Source organism: Peromyscus maniculatus, chromosome 21 (assembly GCF_049852395.1).
Source record: "Peromyscus maniculatus bairdii isolate BWxNUB_F1_BW_parent chromosome 21, HU_Pman_BW_mat_3.1, whole genome shotgun sequence".
Taxonomy (NCBI): Eukaryota; Metazoa; Chordata; class Mammalia; order Rodentia; family Cricetidae; genus Peromyscus; species Peromyscus maniculatus.
Window position 1 is genome coordinate 27,130,290 of NC_134872.1, and position 25,585 is coordinate 27,155,874.

General features: G+C 53.5%; 1 protein-coding gene across 2 annotated transcripts in view; it reads left to right on the plus strand.

The window, feature by feature from the left end:
* The window catches only part of Pald1 (phosphatase domain containing paladin 1), a 70,775-nt gene extending 57,464 nt beyond the window's left edge, over nt 1-13,311 (plus strand). For both annotated transcript variants that reach the window (XM_015990351.3, XM_006972704.4), the window contains exons 19-20: nt 8,405-8,560; nt 11,732-13,311. In XM_015990351.3, coding sequence (XP_015845837.2) covers nt 8,405-8,560; nt 11,732-11,884 — 309 coding nt within the window. In that variant the 3' untranslated portion in view covers nt 11,885-13,311. The remainder of the gene's footprint in view (nt 1-8,404; nt 8,561-11,731) is intronic.
* The last annotated feature ends 12,274 nt before the right edge of the window (nt 13,312-25,585 follow it).

Genomic DNA, 25,585 nt, shown 5'->3' on the forward strand with positions numbered 1-25,585 from the left:
TCATCTGAACTGTTGGCATTTCATAACAGATGGGCTAGTTAGTGAGCAGGGAGTAGAATGTCCGTTAGCGCTATTGGAGGTCAGTGCTGGGAAGTTCGCATTCCTGATTTCTCATGGCCCCGAGGTTTGAGGACGGCAGCTTTTGGAGACTTGGAAGTCCCTCCATTAGCAAGTCCTCTGCAGGTCTCGACCCGGAAAGGCCTGGGCTTGTGTTCTGCCTGAGATCACGATGGGCTGAGCTGTACCCTGAGCCACGCCAGATGCTTAGCACAGAAAGCCTGATCTACACTCGCTCCAGAGGGGCTCCTGCCAGTTCTACACATGCGCGAGGGAGGAGGGTTTCTGCGTAGTCTCTCTGAGCTGTGTGTGAAAAGTCCCACTTTCTCTGCACTGTGAGAACACCCGTGATCAGAGGGGACAGCGGCGTCGGCTCTCTCAGTGGACACACAGGGAGCCAGTTCCATGAAAGAGGTGACGGAGCCGGGAGAGATCATCTGGGCTGACAGGTGGAAGACCAGGATGTAGATGTTGGAAGGAGCTGAGTTCGTTGAGGGAGAGGATTTTTCTGCCTCTCACTGCTCATGTCCCCACCTGCCAGGCTGGTGCCATGCTCCTCTCAAGGAGCAGCGTTTGGAAGTCCTCAAGGACTATTCACATCGGGCTGGACTGGGTCCTACTAAGTGCTGAGCAGAGAAGAAGGCCCGGAGGATGCATCTTAGGAACAGTGTCCTATAACATTTCTCCCAGCATCAAAATACCCTCAGAGTCCAGTGCGTGTTTACAGATGAAGCCATGATGCATGTCATGGGAGGCCAGGCCACACAAGGTCCTGTGTGAGTTGGGGGCAGAGCAGGGATGGGAGGCAAAGGTCTTCCCCCCAGTCCCATGCCCCTTTCTAGTCCATGTTGCAGTTGAGCCCAGGGTCTCTAGATGGCCTGGGGGAAGCTTGCTCAGGCTCTAGAATGGGGTGAGTTTCTTCTCCAACTCATCCCATGGACTGACTCCTAGAAACTGTCAGTGAGGTCTTACCTTCAGTATCCCGGGGTTCAGTTAAGCCCCTGCCCCCTGGTTTCAGACTGGAGGGCCTCAGCTGGTCTCTGCTGGAGCCTGGCAAGCTTTGCACAGAGCAGGCCGTCGGGCCATGTGTGGCGGGGGTGTGGGATGCTGCAGCTCGGCTCTGGATGGAAACGGGCCCAGGCTCCATCTGGGATGCGCCCCCTCCGGCAGCCTCACCGCCTGGGAATGTCCCAGTCGACAGTCTATCCGCTCCATCTCAAGTTCTCCCAGCAGACCACAGCCGTGAGATTACGATGCTCCCATCAGCATGTGGCAGCTTGGCTCCGGCTCCTCACCCCCCAGAAGCCATCTTTCCCGGCCCTCTGCCTGCTTCAGCGGTTGACTTGCCTGTTAACCGGAAGCCGTGAAGAACACACGGCTGGTAGTTGGCGCTGGTACTGCTTTCGGCAGTCAAGTAACCCCAGGGACCCAGAGAAGCAGGGGAGAGGGAGGCCCCTGCTCTCTCATGGATCAGGAAGGAACGTCCTGCCTGTGAACCTCCATGTGTGAGATGAGCAAGTACAGCCAGGAAGTCTGTGTGCAGCTGACTTGTTAGAGGTGGCGTGATATATTACGACATGCCCCGAACCGTGTGGGGATGCAGAGGGCTTCCTGTTGTTTACTGAGCTGCAGTGATTCCAGTTTCAGCTTTTCCAAGTGGTCTTTTTTTTTTTTTTTTAAATAATCTATTTGTTTTTATTTTATGTGCACTGGAGTTTTTCCTGCATGCATGTCTGTGTGGGGATGCTGGATCCTCTGAAATTGGAGTTACAGACAGTTGTGAGCTGCCGTGTGGGTGCTGGAACTGAACCTGGGTCCTCTGGAAGAGCAGCCAGTGCTCTGAGCCGCTGAGCCCTCTCTCCAGCCCCCTCATTCTGGTCTGTGTACCTTCGCGCTCGCCTTTCGTGGCGGGTGGGATTATGGAGGTTTTGAGTGCTCACTGGGATTGTGTCCGTGTGTCTGAGGCGAGGCTCACCTGGCGCGTGCTCGCTTCCTTCCCTGTCCCTTGCTGACACCGAGTCAGAAGGACACTGAGTCAGACCAAGGAGAAGGCTGAGCCAGACCGTGTTCTAGCGAGATGAAACGAGGCACACACATGCCTGCCTCTCCCGGGCAGTTCATGGTGATGGCGGAGGGCCCTTCATACCATTGTGGCTGGTGTTGTATGGTATATGCCAAGAGGGAGCACCCAAGGGCTTCCTGGGACAGTCTTGCCTTTCTCTGCCTCCACCTGCCTCAGTTGCCTGGCCTGGGAGGCAGAACTCAGAGCAGTGCCATGGTTCCACAGTTCCAGGGCAACTGTGAGGCTGTGTCTAGGTTTTGGTGCCCCGTGTGTGTGTGTGTGTGTGTGTGTGTGTGTGTGTGTGTGTAGGACCAGAGCGCTCAAGGAGTTTTAAGAACTACCAGGACCCACATGGAGGAAGGAGATGACAGACTCCTCCGAGTTGTCCTCTGACCTCTGTACATACTCACACATATGCGCGCGCGTACACACACACACACACACACACGCACACACACACACACACACACACACACACAGATAAGCATTTAAAAAACAAACAAACCAACCTGCCTCACATGGACAAAGGAAAGGAAAGGAAAGGTTGGGGTGGAGATGAGGTGCCTGGGGCCAGTTTGAGAAGCCCAGGCCCTATTGAGGTGTTCCAACGTGGCCACCAGCCCACAGGTTGACCTACCCGTGAATCAGTTGTTTCCTTTTGGACTTGGAGAGGGAAAGATATTTATGACAGAAACCAGGCTCTAGAGGAAGCCAGGCTAGAAGCATTAATGCCAGCAGGCATTTTCCTTGGCCTCGCCTGTAGACAGTTATTTTATTATTTTTTTCCGAGTCAGGGTTTCTCTGTGAGGCTCTGACTGTCCTGGAACTCACTCTGTAGACCAGGTTGGTTTCGAACTCACAGAGATCCACCTGCCTCTGCCTCCTGAGTGCTGGGACTAAAGGCGTGTGCCACTACCTCCGGCGAAGCAGTCATTCTTACTGTTCTGTATTTGAAATGGCCTCCTGTACCTTCCGTCTTCCATCCAGAAAGAGTTTGAGACAAAGCTGAGGCAGAGGTGGTTGCAGCTAACCTTTGCTCTCCACAGGATACTTTACAGAGACCACACTGCTTTGACTGAGTTTTCTGAGAACTTAGAGCTTGTCCATTCCGGCCCTCAGAGAGGTAAGGAAGTCAGGGCAGGTTTTATTAGACCCATTTTACAGAGGAAGAAACTGGGGCCCAAGGAGGATTTGTACCTGGCTGGAAGTCTCTTCTACTTTGTCCTATCCTCCTTCCCCTCCATGGTGGCACTCAGGACCCAGGGGACAGTTTCATGGCGTCAGAAGGAGGAGAGTTATGGAGGAAGCCATGGCTGCTTCTGTGTGCACTATCATCTCCTTGGTGCGGAATAGGCCTACCCAACAGGAGCTGCCGTGAGACAGAGAGGTCCACTCAGTGCCCCAAAGACTAAAGTCATTTCCTAAGAGAAACAGGAAGTGAGACGAGTTCAGGCTCAGGCGCTGAGCCCTGGTGGGTCTCAGCCTCTCTAACACTCGGGCCACACTGTCCCCGGAGACCTCATTCCAGTCGGTAATGAGTCTCCAGGGCCCAGCCCTGTAATTAGAGCAGCCTCGGAATGTCATCGGCTGTCACAGAAGATGTGCCAGGAGGAAGGACCTGCTTCCTTGGGCTCTTCACGGCCAGCTCAGAATAGAGCCATTGGAATTGGTGCAGCTGCTGAACAGAGTTTGTGTGCGCGTGTCTGTGAGTGTGAGTGTTCACGAGGGTGTTTTCGGTGTGTAAAGAAGGCCCCTGTCTGCAACTGATCCTTACTCTCCTTCCTTGCCATGGTTGCTGGCTGCCGGGCTGGTTTTGGCCTTACGAGGGACTTTCGTGCTGTGCCTGCCATGTTCTCTGTGTACCACTGGACTTAGCGGGGGTCCCAGGGTCAACTCTGGCACCCCCTGGCCCAGGCATCATCTCACCGAGACCTGCCTCTCTGCTTGTAGCTCTCACTGTCTGGGGAGTCCTTCGTTCATTGCCTAGGTCCACTCCCACAGCCCGGCTCCCAGGCCCCTGCCACACACAGCAGGCCTCTGCAGTGTCTGGTGAGTGGGTGGTAGGTAGAGGGCGGGTGGAATAAACATTTGCATACATGGGACACCTGTCTGTCTGCTGTCCCTCTGCTGCTTATTCGGCTGGGATGGTCTTCCAAGACAAGCCATTCTTCTTTAATGATGGAAGGGCCCTGGGGCATGGAGGTAGGCCAGGCAGGGACTGTCCCCGGGAGGGGGTGGCTGGGAGCCTCTGGAAGAGTGTTGAAGGGGAGCCCGTGGGATTTCCTGGTTGAGATGCAAATCAAGGAAGGGAGAGAATTGAATATGTAGCCGGATAGCCATTGCTGGAAGGAGGCAGTCGCCATTAAAATGGCAAACTTATGGGTATAATGGTTTGGTGGGTGAGCGCCCTTAGGAGGACATGGGTGATGAGTTGGGGTACCTGACAGATATCCATTGGAGTGCTGTGCAGGCACCCGATTGAAGGCGCGCACGCGCATGTATGTGTGTGTGTGTGTGTGTGTGTGTGTGTGTGTGTGTGTGTGTTGGGGAAGGGGGCATCTTTCTAGAATCTAGATTCTCAAAGCTACAGGAAACTGCCTCCGGAGGAGACTACAGGAGAGAGCACTCACTGGGCAGCCAAGGACTTGCTCATCCCAAGCGCTAATGCAGACCTTTTGGGGTAGGAGTGAGGGCCAGAGAGGTAGAAAGCTGGTGACAACCCCCACCCACCCTGGACGTCATCATTCATCATCGTTGTTTGGGGAGGCAGGTCCCACCTCCGTGAAGCAGTTAGAAACCCTGCCTTAGTGAAATGGTTCTGACTGAGAGCAAAGGAGGCCGAGGATGGGGGGGATTGTGGGGCCTGGAGTGCTCAGAGCAGGCTGTGGAGAGGGGCTGGTCCTGAGCCTGGGGGGGCGGGGGGGGGGGGACGGACGGACAACAAGCCCACTGTGGCTAGGACAGGTGGAGAGGAAGGGCAATTCAGGCAGAAGGAATAGAGTGGCTGAAGGCACAGAGGCCAGCCTCACGTTTACCTCTTGGTGGCCCAGCAAAGAGCTCCCAGACAGCCATCCTGACAGAGCCGGACCCTACATTCCCGCTACACAGGCCAGAGGTGAAGCCTGTGGTCCGCGCAGCCCTGGCCCTGGCATCTCTCTTGGGTCCCTTTTATTTTAGGTTTCAGTCCCAAGGGTCCAGGAAGCCTTTGTCCAGCTTCATGGCAGCTAATGACAGCCTGGCCTGCTGGACCATTTAAAAACAGCTTGGCTATTTTTACGCACTGGAGGTGGGCCGGGTGCCCCCTCCCGGAACTGTGCCAGCATGGAAGTGCTTTTAAGGAAACTGGGCTGTGACAGGCAGATGGGCCATTGTCTCAAATCACAGCCCTGTGGCCAGAGGCAGGATGTGTCCCCGGGAACCTCTGGGGGTGCCAGGCATCATCCTGGCACAGCGTCTGAATTTAGAGATAATTCTACCCTTGGTGGTAAGGAGAAAGACTCCCGCTGCCCTTTGCCGGATGTGCCTCAGACCTCACTCATCCTTGCCGGTGTCTTGGGTCGGTGCTGGTGTGGTGTGGGCAGGTGAGAGCGGGGCCCTTCTCCTGAGCCTTGGTGGGAAGCCGTTTAAAATGGCTTTTCCAAGGAGCACTGTGGGTGACTCACGTCCTCCTGAAAACACTCCAGGGTCCAGAGGAGACGGGGAGAGGAGAGGCCGACTGAGGGGTGGGGGCTACCTGACCCATGCAGCGGGGACCAGGTCACCATCCTGTGAGTCAAACATGGTGTCTGTGTTTGACTGTGGTGGCCACGTGCTTTACGTTTAAGTAAACTCTCTATTTTTTTTTCTTTCTTTTCCCTAACATCTGCCGCCTGTAATCAACATTGATTTTTCAGAGCCCGCGATGTTAATCCTTCAAATAGTGTGAAGCGCGCGCGCTCTTGTCCCGTGTGATCTTCTATAGGCAGCTGCTCTGGCCCTTCGTGTGTAGGACCGACCCTCTTGTCTTGGCTTCCCCCAAGCTCTGAGCCCGTGTCTTGGCTTCCCTTCCTGCTTCTGGGATAAGATACCCTTCACAGAGGCACGTGAGGGAGAAAGACTCTCTCTAGTTGGCCCGCGGCTCCTGGATGCAGCCCTCCACTGTGGGGAGTCGTGGCTGTAGGAATCTGGAGCGGCTGGGCTGCTGGTACCATCACACCCGCAGTCAGGACCAGAGAGCTTTGAATTAATTAATACCCGGCCTAGCTCTCCTCCGAGGCCGCCGCCATTCAGAGTGGGTTTCCCCATCCCACCTAACCCAATTAAGAAATTTCCCTTGCCGGGCGGTGGTGGCGCACACCTTTAATCCCAGAACTCGGGAGGTAGAGGCAGGCGGATCTTTGTGAGTTCGAGGCCAGCCTGGGCTACCAAGTGAGTTCCAGGAGAGGCGCAAAGCTACACAGAGAAACCCTGTCTTGAAAAACCAAAAAAAAAAAAAAAAAAAAAAATTCCCCACGGCCATGCCCACAGGCCAACCTAATCTAGACCCTTCCTTACTAAGTCTTTCCAGGGGATTCTACGTGGTGTCGGAGTCCACAACAGTCGAAACTAACCGCCCTGTCTTCCCCCGTTGCTAACTTGACCTCCTTTTCTACCCCGGGGACACACCTCCCTCCTGACCCCAGCTCACCTCCCTGGTGCCTGATGCATCTTCTTCCTCACCCACCTTGAGGGCCTCTTTCCTCTTTCTGCCCTTCCCTCTCCTTTCCAGACACAGCCACTGGGGCCTCCCAGAGGCCAGGGCAGGCGGCCCTCACCTCTGTGGCTTCAGACCTGTGCTTGGGGGCGCGCGGGGGGGGGGGGCAGTGTGGGTCACACGTGCCTTCTCACCAGTTCCCCGAGATGTGCAGGCTAAGAGTGGGATGGCCGCCATCATGGGAGCCTCGCTGTCTCTCAGGGATCCAGGGCACTGTTGTTCTTGTTCTCCAGCCCTTTCTGGTACCCTCCACCCCCTCAACCCCGGCGTCCCCTCCCTAGGGTCCCCAGCTTTGCCAGTTACCACCCATGCCCTCAAAGCTCAGTTGGTACTGTGTAGGCCCCTCTCCAGCTGTGAGTTTTAGGATGCCGGGCCATGTCATGTCTGGGGTGGGAACAACCCTGGAGTTTTCCCAGAGTGTGGAAGGCCGGCATTGTGTGTGATCATGGCAGGGCTTCCATCTGTGGCCCAGCTGTTGGGAGAGCAGCCCGCCCTGGCCCCCCGGAGCTCGCTGTGCCCGCCCACAGTTAGCACTATCTCTAGAAAGACATCCCGTGCCACACTTTTTTTTTTTTTCTGGATCAGAGCGCCACGGTGGGCCTGGGTGGAGGCCCGAGGGTGTGAGGATCGGATACTATGGGTCTGGGTGGCCTTCCCCCCTCTGGGACTCCTTCCCATAGCTGTGTGGGCAGCACACCCATGGTAGGCAGAGGAGGAGATGGGGACATGGAGGCAGACCACCCTACAGAGCGGGGCTGGCTGTGTGTCCCCGATCTTGTGAGTGTCCCTGGCCTGTTTCCCTGCTGAGAAGGACCTTGAAAGCATTCCATTTTTTTTAATGTCCCCTTTCTCTTGAGCATGCATCTCCCACAGTGTCGTTCTCCGACAGTAGGCTACTGGCGCTACCAAGCCTTCAATGACTTCAACAGTGTTGAATCCCATGGTGCCCCCACCCCACCCCTCTGAGACCCTCATTGGCTGATCTGGGCCGAACCCAGACGCTTGCATGTTAAGGTTCCCTGTGGTTCTTAAGAGCAGTGAGGCTGTGAACCCCACTGTGGGGGGCCCGCCCCCTCCTTTTTTTTCCCCAGGGTACTCTTTAGGAGTGAGGGATAAGAGATTTAGATAGAAATATAGAGGGGGAGAGAGAGACAGAGAGAGAGACAGAGAGAGAGAGACAGAGAGAGAGAGAGAGAGAGACACAGAGACACAGAGACACAGAGAGAGAGAGAAACACAGGATAGCCTCGGGAGGGCCTGGATCAAGACCCTCTGTACTTCAGATGTCCCCAGCTTTTCAGCAGACAGCGTGACTTTGGAGCAGCATGGTCTCCAGGGAAATAGAGGCCTTTCGTCGTCTCAATAGGAAATGGATTTGAGAGCCCCCCGCCCCACCCCCACCCCGCCCTAGGAACTGGTCCCCACGGGTCTCCTCTGTGGCCAAGCCAGGCCTGGCCACTGAAACCGCTCTGCGGGGTGCTCAGGCAGTGGGCGGGCACGGAGGTGTTGCTATACAGTGGGCCTCCGCGCTGATGCCCTCCTCTTGTCCTCCAGGCAAAGGCCACCAAAGAGGCCCAGGAGGCTCGGCGGTTGCAGCTCCGGAGCCTGCAGTACCTGGAGCGCTACGTCTACCTGATCCTCTTCAACGCCTACCTCCGCCTGGAGAAGGCCAGCTCCTGGCAGAGGCCCTTCGGCACCTGGATGCGGGAGGTGAGAGGGGAGGCGGAGACTGATAGGCCTGCCTCGGGGTGATGGGTAAGGCAGGCTGTCTCCTTCCCACCTGGTCCCCGAGTGACAGGCTCCCCCGTGGGATGGGGAGCGTCCCACCCAGCTGCTGCGTCCCTTGCCCAGGGTCTCACCAGGCAGACAGCCAGTCAGTGTGACAGCTGAGTCAATGAATGAATGGATGGGGGAGGGAGAGGTGGGCGTGAGAAGGGCAGCCTGCCCGCTAGGAGCTTGCTCTGTGTGTGGCTCATGGCCCGCACTGCCTGGACGCCTGGGCACTTGGGTCCCTTCTTCTGTTCGACTCCCATCTGTGCCCTATGAACCTGTCTCCTTCCGTCCGTGACCTTGGGCAAGGTGGCCAGTCTTGTAAGTCGGCTGTCTTCGGTACTGGAATAGTGGCAATGGTGTTGGCGTCTTCTGGGAAGGTGGTAGGGACTCCATGACATATGAGTGTGCCTCTGCCTGACCTGGCAAGATCCAGGTAAGAGGGGCCTTGCAGAGAGGTTCAAGGATAAAGCGGCAGATAAAATGGCAGTTCCACGGAGTCTGTCTGGTCATCAAAAGGGATTCATTCTGGGTTAATCCATAATATGTATAAGGGAGTTAGTCGCAGGATCCAGGAGGGGCGGGGTGCGGTCCAACACGGTTCTCTGGAGAACTCTGCTTTGGTCCGCAGTACCAGCATCCCGCACCCAAGACCACGAGGTAGCCAAGAGAACAAGCATGTATGCATTCCAGGTCTTAAGGGGTCCCCCCTTAGCCATGCCCCATATGTGTGTGTGGGGGGGCAGGTGCCTAGCAGTTACCTGCTTCCTGCTAGGGGTAAAGCACAGACGGCCACCCCGACATGGACTTCTTTATGGTTGTCATGGGAACTGGTCATTGGCGCCTCTCTTCCTATGGCCCCGATGACCCCTCTTTGCGTGGACTTCCAGTCCCTCCTGGCATCTGCTGGTCAGGAGAGAGAGAGGAAAGCAGCCTGTAATCACCCCTCAGCCAGGGAGCCGGTCCTGTTAACCTCACCATCCGTCAGTCATTCTAATCTGGATTCAGGTCTGCAGTGAGCTACCAGGATGTGAGTAGGTGGAGAGCAGGAACCAGGCACTCAGAGTGGGTACAGGACAGGTGCAGGGCCTCAGGACTGGATGGAGACATGTTCAGGGAACAGACAGGGGTGTGGGGATGCGGGCTGCAGGAGATGCACCTTGGGGCTGGTCTCGGGTGTCGATGTGGGAAAGCATGGGAAATGAATCTTTGTACTTAAGGGTGAGTATTGAGTGAGAAGACCTGACGAGGGCCCTGTTGAGACCACCTTGGTGAGCAGGCCCAGACTTGGCTTCTTCTTTGAGCCCTGGGGTGGAATATAGGTGGAAGGGTCTCATGTAGCCCAGGCTGGCCTCAAACTTGCTATGTAGCTGAGGATGATCTTGAACTTGTGGTCTTCCTGCCTCCACCTTCCTGGGATGACAGGGGTTTACCACCATGCCATGTTGGATTATATATTGCTGGGGCTCAAGCCCAGGGGCTTCATGCTTACCAGGCAAGCACTCTGCTAGCAGCTACATCTCCAACCCAGGAACGGGGACACTGTGGTGGTATTGTGTTCCCCAAAATATTGTGCACCCTAATAAACTTATCTGGGGTCAGAGACAGAACAGCCACAATATTAAACATAGAGGTTAGGCAGTGGTAGCACATGCCTTTAATCCTAGCATTCCAAAGGCAGAGATCCATGTGTTCAAGGATACAGCCAAGCATGGTGACTCACACTTTTAATCCCAGGGAGTTGTGGTAGAAAGCAGAAAGGTATATAAGGCGTGAGGACCAGAAACTAGAAACATTTGGCTGGTTAAGCTTTTAGGCTTTGAGCAGCACAGTTCAGCTGAGATTCATTCTGGATGAGGACACAGAAGCTTCCAGTCTGAGGAAACAGGATCAGCTGAGGAACTGGTGAGGTGAGGTGGCTGTGGCTTGTTCTGCTTCTCTGATCTTCCAGCATTCACCTCAATAACTGGCTTCAGGTTTGATTTTATTAATAAGACCTGTTAAGATTCCTGCTACAGGACACTTCTTTCTTTCTTTCTTTCTTTCTTTCTTTCTTTCTTTCTTTCTTTCTTTCTTTCTTTCTTTCTTTCTTTCTTTCTTTCTTTCTTTCTTCCTTCCTTCCTTCCTTCCTTCCTTCCTTCCTTCCTTCCTTCCTTCCTTCCTTCCTTCCTTCCTTCCTTCCTTCCTTCCCTCCTTCCTTCTCTCTCTCTCTGTCTCTCTCTTTTTCTTTCTGTTTTTGGTTTTTCAAGACAGGGTTTCTCTGTGTAGTTTTGGAGTCTGTCTTGGAACTTGCTTTGTAGACCAGGCTGCCCTTGAACTCACAGAGATCCTCCTGCCTCTGTCTCCTGAGTGCTGGGATTAAAGGCATGAGCCGCCACCACCACCTGGCTACAAGGACACTCTCTGCTTGAGTTCTTCTTGGACAGGGAAACCAAGGGCTGGGGCACCTTGCTCTGCCCCCCACCTCCCTCTCGGGCTGGATCTGGACAGATATTGAGGGAGAGATGCTGGTTTAGGCAGGAGTGTGACTCTAACTCAGGCGACTTCAGCCCCTCTCCTGGACAAAGGCTGGGGCAAGGTTCCCTGGACACAGCGAGGACAGCAGCATCTCTTTACTCCAAGTGGAGTTGTCTCCAAGAAGGTGTAGGAGATGGTTGGAGCCTGGGGCCAAGGGCCAGGCTACTGGGCCACCAGCTCTGTGTTGAATGTCCAGAGCAGAGAAAGCCAAGCTGGCTGAACTCCCAGACAAAGGGAAGGGCTGCCATCTGCTCTGGCATCCACGCTTCTGCAGCCTCCCTGTCCAGATGTGGTTTGCCGGAGTGGCCAGGCCAGCGCTGCCGAGGTCTCCCAGGCATGTCCAGGGCCCCATGTACTTGCCCGGCCTGCTCCATGCAGTCTCAGGAGAGAAGACTGTCAGTGACCCTCTAACAAAGTGGTTATAGATAGATAGACACGCAAACTTGCGGTAGCCGCTAAGCTGGCCGAGGGCAGCTCTGGGCCCAGGACTCACCCATGTGCCTCAGAGCTCAGCCAGGGGAGGGTGGTATGAGGAAAGCTGGCCGGCTGATGTCTCACTGCCCTGAAGTTCTGCCCCACCTCTGCCCTCTCCAGGTGGCAACCAAAGCTGGCATCTACGAGATCCTCAACCAACTGGGCTTCCCTGAGCTGGAAAGCGTGGAAGAGCAGCCCCTGTCAAGGCTCCGCCATCGCTGGCAGGAGCAGAGCCGAGACCCGGAGCCCTGTGACGTCGGGGACTTCCTGTAGACCTTCTTCTTCTTGCTCCGTGACAGGCAGGCAGGCTGGGGGCCTGAGGCTCTCGTTGCTCCAGATGAACACTGGCCAGCTTCCCGGAGGGACTGAGGGGCCAAGAGCCTTTGGAAAGAGGTTTTTGTAGGATGTGTGGATGGCACAGCCATTCTCTGTTAAACCCTTGGGGTATGTGATGGCCTCTGGCAGGGCCCAGCATGTGTACCTCACAGACCAGCTCGCGAACAGCCTCCAGGGAGCCGGCTCCCCCACACAGCCAGTCACTACCACTGTCCTCTTCTTACTGTTGGCCATCAGACTGCCTAGGTGGGCAGCAGGCTGGCCATGTTTTTTTTTTTTTTTTTTTTTAAACTTCCTTCCTCTGGCTGGCTTGCTCTTGCTTCCTCACACTTTCAGCCTAAGCAGCTGCCTGAGGTAGGCGAAGGGGATGGCGAGCTGGGCAGGTCCACATTAAAGGCAGCTTTGCCCAGCTCCTCCTGGCTCATGAGTGTCGCCAGCTTGGAAGACTGAGAGGCAAGCTCTCTTACCCCCCCCCCCCCCCCCCCCCCCGGCTTCCTTCTCTAGACTGGCAGAGGTGGAAGTTCCTGGGGCGTTGGAAATATCAGGGAGACCCTCCCAGTGTGGGGAAAGGGCGTGTGGAGGAGGCCAGGGAGGCCGTGAAGAGGAGGGAGCTGTGTGTCGGAAGCCTGTTGGCAGGGTCAAGGGTGACTCTGGGGAGGAAGTGGAGGGTGAGACAGGCAGGGCCATGGTGGCTTGTCGGGCCTCAGGTTCCAGGTCCGCCCTTGCCGGGACCCCTGAGTGTCCTTGGGACACTGCGGAGTTCTGAGCAGTTCTGTTCACTCAGCAGGAAGGCGAGCATAGAAGGCTGTGTTTGGTGAGTCTTGGCTGGGACTGTAGTTTGCTCCATCCAGTGGTTGCACATCTGGGAGCTTGGTTACCTGTCTGACTCTGTGGGGATGGGGAAGAGTCTCTGAGGCTCCTGTCCTTCAGCAGGAAGGTGGAAAGACCTGTCAGCCGCAAGCTGTAATATTTGAAGGGGCCAAAAGTTGTTTCCTGCCTGGGGAAGTAGTGACCCTCTTAGCCAACTTCTTTTGCAAGCTGCTGTATGTCTGTTCACGGCTTCTCAGGTTTGCTGGTGTCTGCTTTGTGCATATCAGTTATTTTCAGATAAGTAACCAAGGAGTCAGAGACCAGAGAGGGGCCCTTCACACTCTCTTGGTTGGCACTGACTTGGAGATATGCTGGGACCACTGGCGGATCACTTTACCTCTCTCCCTCAGTTTCCCCATCTGCAAAATGGGAGAATAATACTTGCCTACCTACCTCACAGGGATGTTGTGAGGAATCCTTTATGTTTTTTTTTGTTTTTGTTTTTTGTTTTTTTGTACAGAGCTTTTGAGCATTAAAAACAGTATAAACGTTCACTGTGTTGCTGATTGATTTTTAGTGTGAGGCAGACATTATGGAAGTCGTGAGGACAAGTGGGTTCCCTGTTCCTCTGGACTAAGGGTGGCTGCAGGGTGAATGGGAAGTCCTCGTTCCTGGCACTCCTGGTGTTTAGAGGCCGTGGGTGTTGCAGATGTCAGTCACTTCCTTCCTCCGTAGCATCAGTCACACTTTGCCGTCTTGTCCTGGCTGTCCAAGATGGCCCTGCTGATCGCTGCTTGAGCAAACAGCGCCACCAACCACCGATCAAGAGGGTGCACCACAGGCCTTCCCTCACGCCCATCTGGTGGGGCGTTTCCTCACCTGAGGCTCCCTCTTCCCAGATGACTCCAGCTTGTCAAACACAGCATCTCTGCACACACAGATCTGAGTGCAGAGTTTGAGAAAGAAAAGCGCTCAAGGTAGAGTTAGGGGCTACTGAGGAGGACAGGCCTCAGTCCTGCTTCCTCTGCAGACGCCCAGGGGCCCTGCCCGGCACCTTCGAGCACTGCGCCCATGTCCTCTTCATTGATACCGTTATTGATACCGTTTTTTGGTTTAAATGTCAAATATCCTGCCTAGGCCACGGGGTTGAACACTTTGTCTCCAGCAGGTGGCGCTGTGTCTGAAGCTTGCAGAACTTCTGGAAAATGGAGCCTCACTGGAGGAAGTGCCCCAATGGAGGAAGTGCGCCACTGGAGGAAGTGCACCACCGGGAAGTGCCCCACTGGGGGAAGTGCACCACTGGAGGAAGTGCATCACTGGAGGAAATGCCCCACTGGAGGAAGTGCACCACCGGGAAGTGCCCCACTGGGGGAAGTGCACCACTGGAGGAAGTGCACCACTGGAGGAAGTGCCCCACTGGGAAGTGCCCCACTGGGGGAAGTGCACCACTGGAGCAAGTGCACCACTGGGGGAAATATCCCACTGGAGGAAGTGCACCACTGGGAAGTGCCCCACTGGAGGAAGTGCCCCACTGGAGGAAGTGCCCCACTGGAGGAAGTGCACCACTGGAGGAAGTGCACCACTGGAGGAAGTGTCCCACTGGGAAGTGCCCCACTGGGGGAAGTGCCCCACTGGAGGAAGTGCCCCACTGGAGGAAGTGCACCACTGGAGGAAGTACACCACCGGGAAGTGCCCCACTGGGGGAAGTGCCCCACTGGAGGAAGTGCATCACTGGAGGAAGTGCCCCACTGGAGGAAATGCCCCACTGGAGGAAATGCCCCACTGGAGGAAGTGCATCACTGGAGGAAGTGCATCACTGGAGGAAGTGCCCCACTGGAGGAGGTGCCCCACTGGAGGAGGTGCCCCACTGGAGGAGGTGCACCACTGGAGGAAGTGCACCACTGGAGGAAGTGCCCCACTGGAGGAAGTACACCACCGGAGGAAGTGTCCCACTGGAGGAAGTGCCCCACTGGAGGAAGTGTCCCACTGGGAGCAGCCCTTGAGGTTTTGGTAGCCTGGCCCTGCTTCCTGGCTCCTGACTCAGAGTGGGCAGCGCCTGCTCCGGTTATCACATCCTTTCTTACACCCTGAGCCGAGACAACCCTCTTTAAGTTGCTTCATGTCAGGGGTTTCGTCACCACAATGAGAAAAATAACGGATCCATACGGAGAAACACTAGATTTGGGCTTTCTGAGGCAGCCTCTATCCAGGATTCCACAGGGCTGGGTTAAGTTTCCATTCTGACAAATGTATTCCTTTCTCCACACCCTCCAAACCGGGTTATCTTCCGTCTCTGTGATAGTCGCCATCCTGACAGCGGCTAGGTTTCCCTGTGTTGTGGGAATTCCTCTCCTGGGGAGATGCAAACAATATCCGATTACTTACAGAGCACAGGTGAGGGGTGGCCTAGGGGATCTAGAGTGACCTCAAAGCAGCTGCACTGGAAAGTCTCACCGCAGCGTCACACCACAGGCACCGGATTCCCAGAAGCCTGCCCACACACCAGGGACAGATCTCGATCCCCCTGCCTGGGTGCCCCCCAAAACATTTCAAGCCAAACAACTGTCTTCCAATTTGTTTTGCTTTTTAGCCCAGGCTAGCCTTCAACGGATTCGCTTGCCTTCCCCTCCCAAGTGCTAGGATGACAGGCGTGTATCACCTGATTGTTTAATGTCTTTCAAAGGCATATCCTTATGGGGCATAAGCGTAGGGAGAGAAATATCTTACATGGAGTTATTCTTTAATGTTAAAACCTATAAATGTTATGCCCTTGCCTACCCCATGAGAACCCAGATTTAATTGTCCAGATGCACCAGAAACCAAACAAACAAAAGCCCTTCCAACAACCTTATGATCAACGCCTCCCAGACGATCTTTAAAGGGGATTTTGTGGAGATAATAATTAGAACCTGTTGAATTGTATCGCCATGCTTACACACGGAGGATTATCAAAAGCATGGCCAGTAGGGGGACTCTGGGAGCTGAGCAGCAGGGCCTGGGGGCAATGGGAGTGTGGTTTACACCCAAGTCCATCCAGGGAGCCTGGAAGCTTCCTTCCTCTGTCCTGCCAGGGTGCTGTTCAAATCCGAGGCCAACCTGCTGTGCTGAACCCATGACGATGAGCCGATGACTAGCCTCAGCATCCTCCATTCAGCCCACCCTCTGCCTTGTTCACGCTCACATCAGCTCCTACCCAGCACCTTTGACCGTGGGCTGCTCTGGCCAGCCACTGGGTGCTCAGAGGACACACAGCCAGACTACCCCAGTTCCTCTGTGTTAAAACCTGGCTGGGCCTCCCATCACACAAAGTGAGCAATGCTCTGGGTTCCGCTGAAGCATGTGGCTCCTCCTCCTTTCCTCTCTTCATGGAGGTGTCAGAAGAGCCTGGGGCCCTTCCCTGATCTTGTTGCACACTCAGTCACTCCGAGGTGCACCTCTGAGGACCATAGTGACATCCTTCTGTGTCCGCATCTCCGAGTGTCCTCTGTGCTCTTCCTGTTGAGGGTGGCCCTTCTCTGGCTCTGCTCAGTAAAAGTGACCCCTGGGTGGGTGTCCAACGTCGTACGGTACAGTGGCAGTCAGTAAGCTAGTTGCTAGCTAGGGCTAGTGCGATCCCCTCCTTTCTGAAATCTCCAATGAGGACTGCCCCAGGGCAGGGAATTGCTGCCAACCTATGGAGGGGACACTGGAGGGGCTAGCAGTCTGGGTTGACAACTGGGTTGCCAAACGCTGCGTTTGAAGGTGGCAGTGCCAGGCTCTGGCTATTTATCAGCTGAGGGGATGTCCACTTTGAGGGGTTTCCATACCCACCTTCAAGCTGTCCCCCTTCAGCAGTGGCCTGGGAACAACCTCAGACAGCCGTGAGTGCTGTTCCCTGCCTCGGCTACCACTGTCTGTTTACATCTCTTAAAAATGTTCTTGCGCCAAGTGGTGGTGGCACACACCTTTGATCCCAGCACTTGGGAGGCAGAGCTAGGCGGATCTCTGTGAGTTCGAGGCCAGCCTGGTCTACAGAGTGACATCCAGGACAGGTACCAAAACTACACAGAGAAACCCTGTCTCAAAAAAAAAAAAAAGTTCTTGCTAGGGACTGGGGATGTGTGGCTCAGTGGTTACAGTGCTTGCCTAGTGTGTGGGAATTCCCAGCACCAAATAAAATTTCACGTGCCGGTAATTCCAGAACTCTGGAAGTAGAGACAGGAAGATCAAGAATTCCGGGTACCTAGTGAGACTCTGCCCCAAAGAAGGAAAAAAGAGACCTTAAGCCCTGCGGTAAACTGGGGTGACTCAGGGTGGGGACCGAGGGGGACACCTGACTCAGAAAAGCCTCCATCAGTCTCTCGAGCTTCTGACCTGATGCTGGTTGAAGCCCTGTGCATTCTCACGTGGTCCCCTCCACGCCCACAGTGCTTTCATCTGGAGCCACACCGATGGCACTGGCCTTTGAAGTGTCCCATGCACTGCCTCTCAGTAGATTCTTGCCTCCTCCCACATCACCACAATGAATTCATCTGGGCTGGCCTAACCACCCTTCTACCTGGAAGTGACGTCATGCTTGCTCTGAGTGAGGTGGAGCAGTCTCTGGGCACCACCCAAAACCAGCCGCCTAGGAAGCACTGTTTCCCCTTTCCCAGTCAGTCTGATAAGGAAAAGAAAACAAAACAAAAGACAAAACTAAGGGCTTTCCTTTTTTTTTTTCTCTCTTCTTTTCTTTCTTTCTTTCTTTTTTTTTTTTTGGTTTTTTGGTTTTTTGGTTTTTCAAGACAGCGTTTCTCTGTGTAGCTTTGCACCTTTCCTGGAACTCACTTGGTAGCCCAGGCTGGCCTTGAACTCACAGAGATGCACCTGCCTCTGCCTCCCAAGTGCTGGGATTAAAGGTGTGTGCCGCCGCCGCCGCCGCCGCCGCCGCCGCCGCCGCCGCCGCCTGGCTATGTCATCTTTTTTTTTTTGTTTTGTTTTTGTTTTTGTTTTTCGAGACAGGGTTTCTCTGTGTAGCTTTGCGCCTTTTCCTGGAACTCACTTGATAGCCCAGGCTGGCCTCGAACTCACAGCGATCCGCCTGGCTCTGCCTCCCGAGTGCTGGGATTAAAGGCGTGCGCCACCACCGCCCGGCTGGCTATGTCATCTTAATGTAACTTTCCTGAGTACTGTCAAGGCTGGAACATTCTCTCATGTGTTTATTTATCTGCCATTTTGATTGACTCTTAGGGAGTTGTCCATCTTCCAATGCTTTTGTTAAAGTGGTAGGCTGGATATTGTAATGCCACGCATTTCCTGAATAGGTAGATGTTTGGCAGGCAGATAGATAGGGAGGTAGCCGGGCCAGTTTTTTCTTGATTCATCTTTTTCTGTCCTGATGGTCTGGGTTTTGAACACAGGGCATCATACATCTAGGCAAGCAAGTACTCCATCACTGAGCTAAGTCTCCAGATGGTGGAGGTCCTGCTCCCACCTTTTTGAAGGATTCTTAGGAGGAGAGGGGGATAAGAAAACATCAGATAAAAAGAGAGACCTAGTTGATGAGAAGAAAGACAGAAACACAGGAGAGCTTCGGGAGGGCTTGGATCAATACTCAACGCCCTCGAAGGTTTATTCAAAAGGCTTTTTATAACAATGCCAAGGGGAGAGGGAAAAGACCTCCCCCTTGCTAGATCAAATCACACCGTACAGCCAAGTGTAGACCTTTCCAAACACTTGGTCACCAGGCCCGTGGTCAAATCATCCCCTCAGGCAGCCCTGCTGAGTAAAGCCAGCTCAGATTCTGGGACCCTGAGTAAGGTCTCACTAGGAAACCTCTGTGGGCTCCCATACCGGACCCTTAGCTTCCCATTTTTTTTTTTTCTTCATGTTTTGAGACAGTCTTTCTGCATAGCCCGGATGGGAGTAGCCCAGGCTGTCGTTGACCCCATTCTTCCTACCTCAGCTTCCTCAGTACTGAGATGAAGGTGTACACCAGCATGCCCTCCCTGCAGGTTAGTTTTTCAAGTTCACATGTTTTCCCCCTTCTTCCTTCCCCTCTTTCTTTTGAGACAAAGTCTCATGTTTCTCAGGCTGGTCTTGAACTTGCTATGGAATTGAGGCTGGCCTTGAACTCCTGAACCTCCTGCCTCTATTTTCCAAATGCTGGGATGACCTGGTTTCTTTTAATGTGATGATACTGGAACATACATGGACAGAGTTTTCAGGGTGGGTCATTGTTATGTTCCTAGATAAACATTACTTGGTCTTTTTTATTTTATATATTTTTTTCATTTTTAAATTTTATGTACAATAGTGTTTTACCTGCATGTATGTCTGTGTGAGGAGGTCAGATCTGGGAGTGACAGACAGTTGTGAGCTGCCATGTGGGTGCTGGGAATAGAACCCGGGTCCTCTGGAAGAGCAGCCAGTGCTCTTAACTGCGGAGCCATCTCTCCAGCCCCATTACTTGGTCTTTTAATAGGTTTTATTCTATTTAGAAAATTTATATCTGTGCTTTAAGTGTTTCCCCTCTTGTCATGGCTTTTAGCCCATTGTAGGGTTATGCCAGTCTTATAAACCTGTGAGACACCTTCCGTATTTCCAACGTTTAAAATAATTCATACCATCATAAATCATCTGCTGCTGGAAGGTTTCCTGAACTCCTATCATTGGGCTGGCATTTACTATTGTATGCATTTTTAGTAGAGAAATTACAGCTGGACCGTGGTGGTATATACACTTTTTTGTTGTTGTTGTTGTTGTTGTTTTTGTGACAGATTTTCTCTGTGTAGCCCTGGCCGTCCTGGACCTTGCTTTGTTGACCAGGCTGGCCTCGAACTCACAGAGATCCGCCTGCCTCTGCCTCCCAAGTGCTGGGATGAAAGTGCACTACTGTGCCCAGCTGCATTTCTTAAGAAAGCTATGTAGGGGGCTGGAGAGATGGCGCAGTGGTTAGAGCACTGACTGCTCTTCCAGAGGTCCTGAGTTCCATTCCCAGCAACCACATGGTGGCTCACAACCATCTGTAATGAGGTCTGGCGCCCTCTTCTGGCCTGCACTCATGCATGCTGTATACATAATAAATAAATAAATAAATCTTAAAAAAGAAAAGAAAGTTTCATAGGGCTGACAAGATGGCTCAGCCGGCAAAGGCCCTTGTCACGACCTTAATGACCCGAGTTTGATCCCTGTGACCCTATAAGGTGGAGAGAGACAGTCCCTGCAAGTTCTTCTGTGACCTCCACATGTAAAGCAACTTTTGAAAAGAAAGTTGTGTAATTCCCTACCAACCAGCTGACCCCTCTCAGTTGGCTCCACAGAGATTGTTTTTGTTGTGTTTTTAAAATCATAAACAGATGTGTGTTTACACTGCCAGTTACCATCTCAACCCAGGCCTCTCTCCTGTGTCCAGTTTGCTATGCTCGAGGCGGGGGAAGGGGACCCCAGGCTGGGCACCTGTCCCCGGGCCACTCAGGGGGCTGCCTCCCGCTGTCACTGTGAGGAGGACCCTCTGAGCAGTCACCCTGAGCCTGGGGAGTCCTGGGATGGAAGGGAGGGTCTGACTATCGACCTCTGGCCAGTCTGTGCGAGCTAGAGCGAGCTGCTGGAGGGGGCCTCACCAGAACCGGGGGATCGGAGGCAGAGGAGGTGGCCCTACCGGACAGAATCCTCTGTGCAGGCCGGACCTCACGGTTGTGGGGAGGCTATAAGGGAAAGGTGGGGGAGGAGCTGGAGTCCCCATGCACCTGTGGGGACTCCCCCATGCACTTGGGTCTCCACCTGACAGGTGGGGTTGTGGCTGAGGGAAACTGCTCAGTGGTTTTGTCAAAAGCTCAGACGGAACTCGCACGCGGGCAGCAATCCCGCTCCGGGGCATGCATCTAAAGGCGGGGAGCTTCGACACTTGAGCACCAACGTTCCTAGCATCATTACTCAGCCACACACGGAATGGCATTTTGATCCAACCCAGCTGGACAGGGACAGAAGCCAGACTCAGAACACAAGATTGCAGAATCCTTCCAGCACACCAAGGACCCAGCGCAGAGCAAACGGCGGAGGACAGAGGAGAGGATAGAAGTTTCTAGACCCGGGGTTACTGTTGTTTCGTGGGCTCTTGTGAGTGACTGTCCTCTGAGTCAAGCAACCACAGTCTTGGGGAGTTCAGCAGTGCCCCCTTGGAAACTGATTATCCCAGTTGGGCTTGTTGACTGTTCATAACTCATGGATGTGTGGGGAGGGTCATGAGACCCTCATCTGAGCTCCCTACCACCTGCAGGTCCCTACTGCCCAGCCCAGGCCCAACTGTTCGCAACTCTGCCTTAATCACATGCGGACTTTGGAGGGGAGACCAGAAGAGGTGGGCTCCATCTATACAGCTGCAGAGAAGTCCTTGTCTTTGTTGGGTGAGGCCTGTTAGGTGGGGAGAGAACCCACACCCTGTCAGTAACCCCTCATCTATGCTCTGTGAGGAAGCCCAGTAAACTCAGTTCCCCAGAGTACATGTTGGTGGAACTGTGTCTTGGTTTGTCTTCGGTACCTTAGGAGAGGGGGTAGATGTGGCTTGCATCCTGCTTCCCACTCTCAACCCCGAAGGAATTTTAGCATCATGGGCATAGCACTGTGTTTGAGGAAGATGAGAAGATTGGGGGTCTGCTTGGTAGTGATGGTTATGCAATATTGTGAACTCATTGGGTACTACTGGATGGCACACTGACCAGAAATAATATGTGCTTTATCATGTTTTAGGAAGTGCGGATGGCAGGATGGTATGAGCACATTGCTCTTGGAGAGCATGTCTTTTTCCCCCCCCAAGACAGGGTTTCTCTGTGTAGTGTTGGTGCCTGTCCTGGATCTCACTCTGTAGACCAGGCTAGCCTCGAACTCACAGAGATCCGTCTGCCTCTGCCTCCCGAGTGCTAGGATTAAAGGCGTGCACCACTACCGCCCAGCCAAGAGCACGTCTTTTGATGGGACTGTTAAAACCAGTGATGGCACCAGGAGTCTACTGAGTATATGAAGGAGAACCCCAGGGATACTGTGCATAAAGATTGTTAAGTGAAAAGCCAGGTGGTGGTGGTGCACACTTTTAATCACAGCACTCGGGAGGCAGAGGCAGGTGGATCTCTGTGAATTCAGGGCTAGCCTGGTCTACAGAGTGAGCTCCAGGACAGGCACCAAAACTACACAGAGAAACCCTGTCTGGTAAAAACAAAACAAAACAAAAAACCCCAAACAAAAATTAAACATACACACACACACACACACACACACACACACACACACACACACACACCCCCCAAACCTGTAAGTGAACTGTAAAAGTGAGGGAGAAAGTCGTGGCTTTATAGGTGACCCCATTTCTGTGATGGGGAGACATGTGTTTACCTCACTAGGCTGTTGAGAAGGTCAGAGACATTAACACCCACCCTGTGCCCAAAGCTCTGCAGTCTTCAGGAGAGGCTACCTGGAAGGAAGGGGAAGGAAGGGGGCAGGGAAGGGGGTGAGGGCCCTTTTCCCAATTCTCTGACTTAGAGAAACATTTTCCAAAATGAATTCATATGGTGTCCCAGAACCCACGCTGGGGAGGGATAGGCATGGGCGGTGACAATGTCCATGCTTGCTCAATTACTGCCTTCTGCCCTGTGCAGGACACTGAGGAAACTTCCTGGAGCCCAGTGGGACTGAGTCCTGAGAGCAGTGAGGACAGGGAGATGGGGTTGTCCTCCTTGGGGTCAGCCTTATTTCATGGTCACAGGGAGGCTGGGGTTCCCAGAGAAAAGCCCAAGGCACCGTCAAAAAAGCTGATGTCACTGTTCTTTTAAGACAAAACCAAGAACCAGATGTTGGAGGGATGAACAGTGAGTCCAGATGTGCCATTGAGTCCCCACAGTGAACAACAAAGCCCAGTTACAGCCCGCAGAACAACAGCAGCTGTTCCGGTCTGGGCTAGCTGGAGTCAAGGACAGCCTCTGGGAAGCAAGACGCAGAAGAAGTCGGGTGTCTTCCACCATGCAGGCTGATGTGGTGACGTGTGGACTGCCAGAGTGAGACGACTCCGCAGACCCTTAGGGCCCCTAAGCTGTGCAGAAACTTTTGGTTCAGCCCCTGTGTATCACATACAGCTGGGGACATCTGGGGTTGGAGGAGCAGTCTTATGTGGTTTCGGCGAGTTAAAGAGAGTTGATAGGGCTAGGTGTCAGACCACAGGCTGGGTCTGGTAGCTAGCCTCTGAGGGGATGGTGGAGGTCTCTTTATTGGTACAAGTCACTCCTTGACTGTTTCTCAGGCTCCTTCCTGTGGCTGAGGCTTGCCTCTGTGCAAGCAGCCCAAATACTAATCTTGCACGAGACTCTCACCATGCATGACCTTGGTCTCCAGCTGATCTGACACTGCCCATCACTGGCACCTACTTGGTGCCGGGACTGTCCTGACCCTGGAAGGTATGGACAGCTGTGAGTGGGAGTCAGTCCCTGAATGAACTTACCAGGCAGCTTGGGGACTGAATGGGGCTGAGAACAAACTGGAGGCGACTTCCCCCCTCTGGGTCAGGAGCACCTCAGTCTGGTATACTTACATGGTGGTTCCTAACCGTCTGTAACTCTAGTTCCAAAGGATCTAACCCTCTTTTCTGGCCTCTGTTGGCATCAGGCATGTATGTGGTGCACAGACTTACATGTAGGCAAGACACTCAGACGTATAAAATAGAAATAGAATGTGTGTGTTTGTGTGTATTCATGTGTGTGCGTGAGTGGGTGTGTGCATGTATGGGTGCATGTGTGTGTGCTTGTGTCTGTGTATGAGTGTGTGTGGTGTGTGTATGTCTCTCTGTGCGTGCACGTATGTGTGCTTGTGTGTGTATGAGTGTGTGTGTGTATGTGTGCATATATGTGTTTGTATGCATACGTGTGTCTGTATGTATAGCTGCAAATATGTATGTATGTATACGTATGATGTATATGCGTGCATGTGTGTATGTGTAGATGTGTTATGTGTGCGTGTGTGTGTGTGTGCATGTATGCGTGCATGTGTGCTTGTGTGTGTATGTATGCATGTGTTCATATGTGGCTGTGTGTGTGCATGTGTAGAGGTCATCTCTCTGTGTGTATGTGTATGAATGTATAGAGGCCTGAGGTCATTCTCAGAAACAAGGTCCGCTTCCTTGAGACACAGTTTCTTATTGGCCTGAAGTTCACCAATGAGGCTGAAACGGCCAGCCAGTGAGACCCAGGGATTGTCTTGTCTCTGCCTCGCCAGCTCTGGGCTTAATTACAAGGTCAGCATTTTGGTCTGGTTTCTGGGATCTGAGCTCAGGGCCTCATCCTCTCCAGGTGAGCCCTTTACCAATAGGCATATCTCTCCCAGCCTGAAAGAAGGGTTTTAAGACTAGCAGATGAGCTTTCAGAGCTAATGACTTCTCTCTTGGGATCTCTTCTCTTTTCCTACAAAGCCTGGTGACCCCCTTCAAGCAGTCCTGGGAAAACACAGATGATCCTTTGAGAGAAATTGAGGCAGGGGAAAGGACCTGCTGAGTGAGTCCTGCCCCACCCCAGTCCTGCCGATCAGTTTTTGTTGGGGGTTTCAAAGCCACTCAGAGTCTGTGTGGTCCCTGCAAGCCCCTCTGACCACAAACAGCCACGCATCACCGAGTCCTGCCTTGGCTCTGATGCTGCCACAAAGCTTTGCCTGCGCTCCATGGCCTGTGTCCCAGGCACATGAAACTTAAGAGGATCTCACTTGATATCAGATCCTGATGTGCTGGCCGAGCAGGCTGAACTTGGGAGACTCCCGGACTACCCTGTTAGGACCACTGCTTCCCCCAAGTTGGGAAGTAGGAGAGAACTTATAGACCTATGCAGATGGATTCTCTTGGAAACTGAGGTTTCCGATGGGTACACCTGGGCCAGTGAAAACCTGCACACACAGGCACACACACAGGCATGCACACACCTCCACACACCTCCACAGGTACACACACACCTCCACACACCTCCACAGGCACACACACACATGGGCACACACGCATACACACAGGCACACACACATGGGCACACACACATACACACAGGCACACACACATGGGCACACACACATACACACAGGCACACACACAGAGACATACACACACACATACACACAGGCACTCACACATGCATACAGGGCATACAGGTACACACACACACACACACACACACACACACACACACACACACACTTTGTCTTATATATTGTGTCTGCCATGTTGGGGCTCCTTGTAACTTTAGAAAGTGAGAAGAGGGGGCTGGAGAGATGGCTCAGTGGTTAGGAGCACGGGCTGCTCTTCCAGGTTTGGTTCCCAGCATCCACATGCTGGCTCACAACTACCTGCAGCTCCAGTTCCAGAGGACCTGATGCCTCTTTTGATACCAGGCACACATACAGATGTGCACAAACACTCATATACATAAAATAAAAAATCTTGACGAGAGGAGGAGAGGTGAGAAGGGGCTGGAGACGGCTCAGAGGGTTGAGGTGCTTGTTGTCAAAGCTGATGATTTGAGTTAAGATTCCCTGAGTGTGATGATGAACCGGAACCCACATGATGGAGGAAGAGAACTGACTCCTGTGTGTTGTCCTCAGACTTCCACACTTGTGCTATGGCACACATACATGCAAGCATGTACACACACACACACACACACACACACACACACACACGCACACACACACACTCATACACCCATCCTCATGCACTCATGACAAATGTAAAAGAAGTGAGAAGACCCTGTGGTCCCGGGCTTGCATTCTCTGAGTAGAGCCGCAGCCACTTAAAGCCTCCCCTGCCGGTTCACCGCAATCCCCACCATCCCACACTGTCTTTCAGCCAGAAAC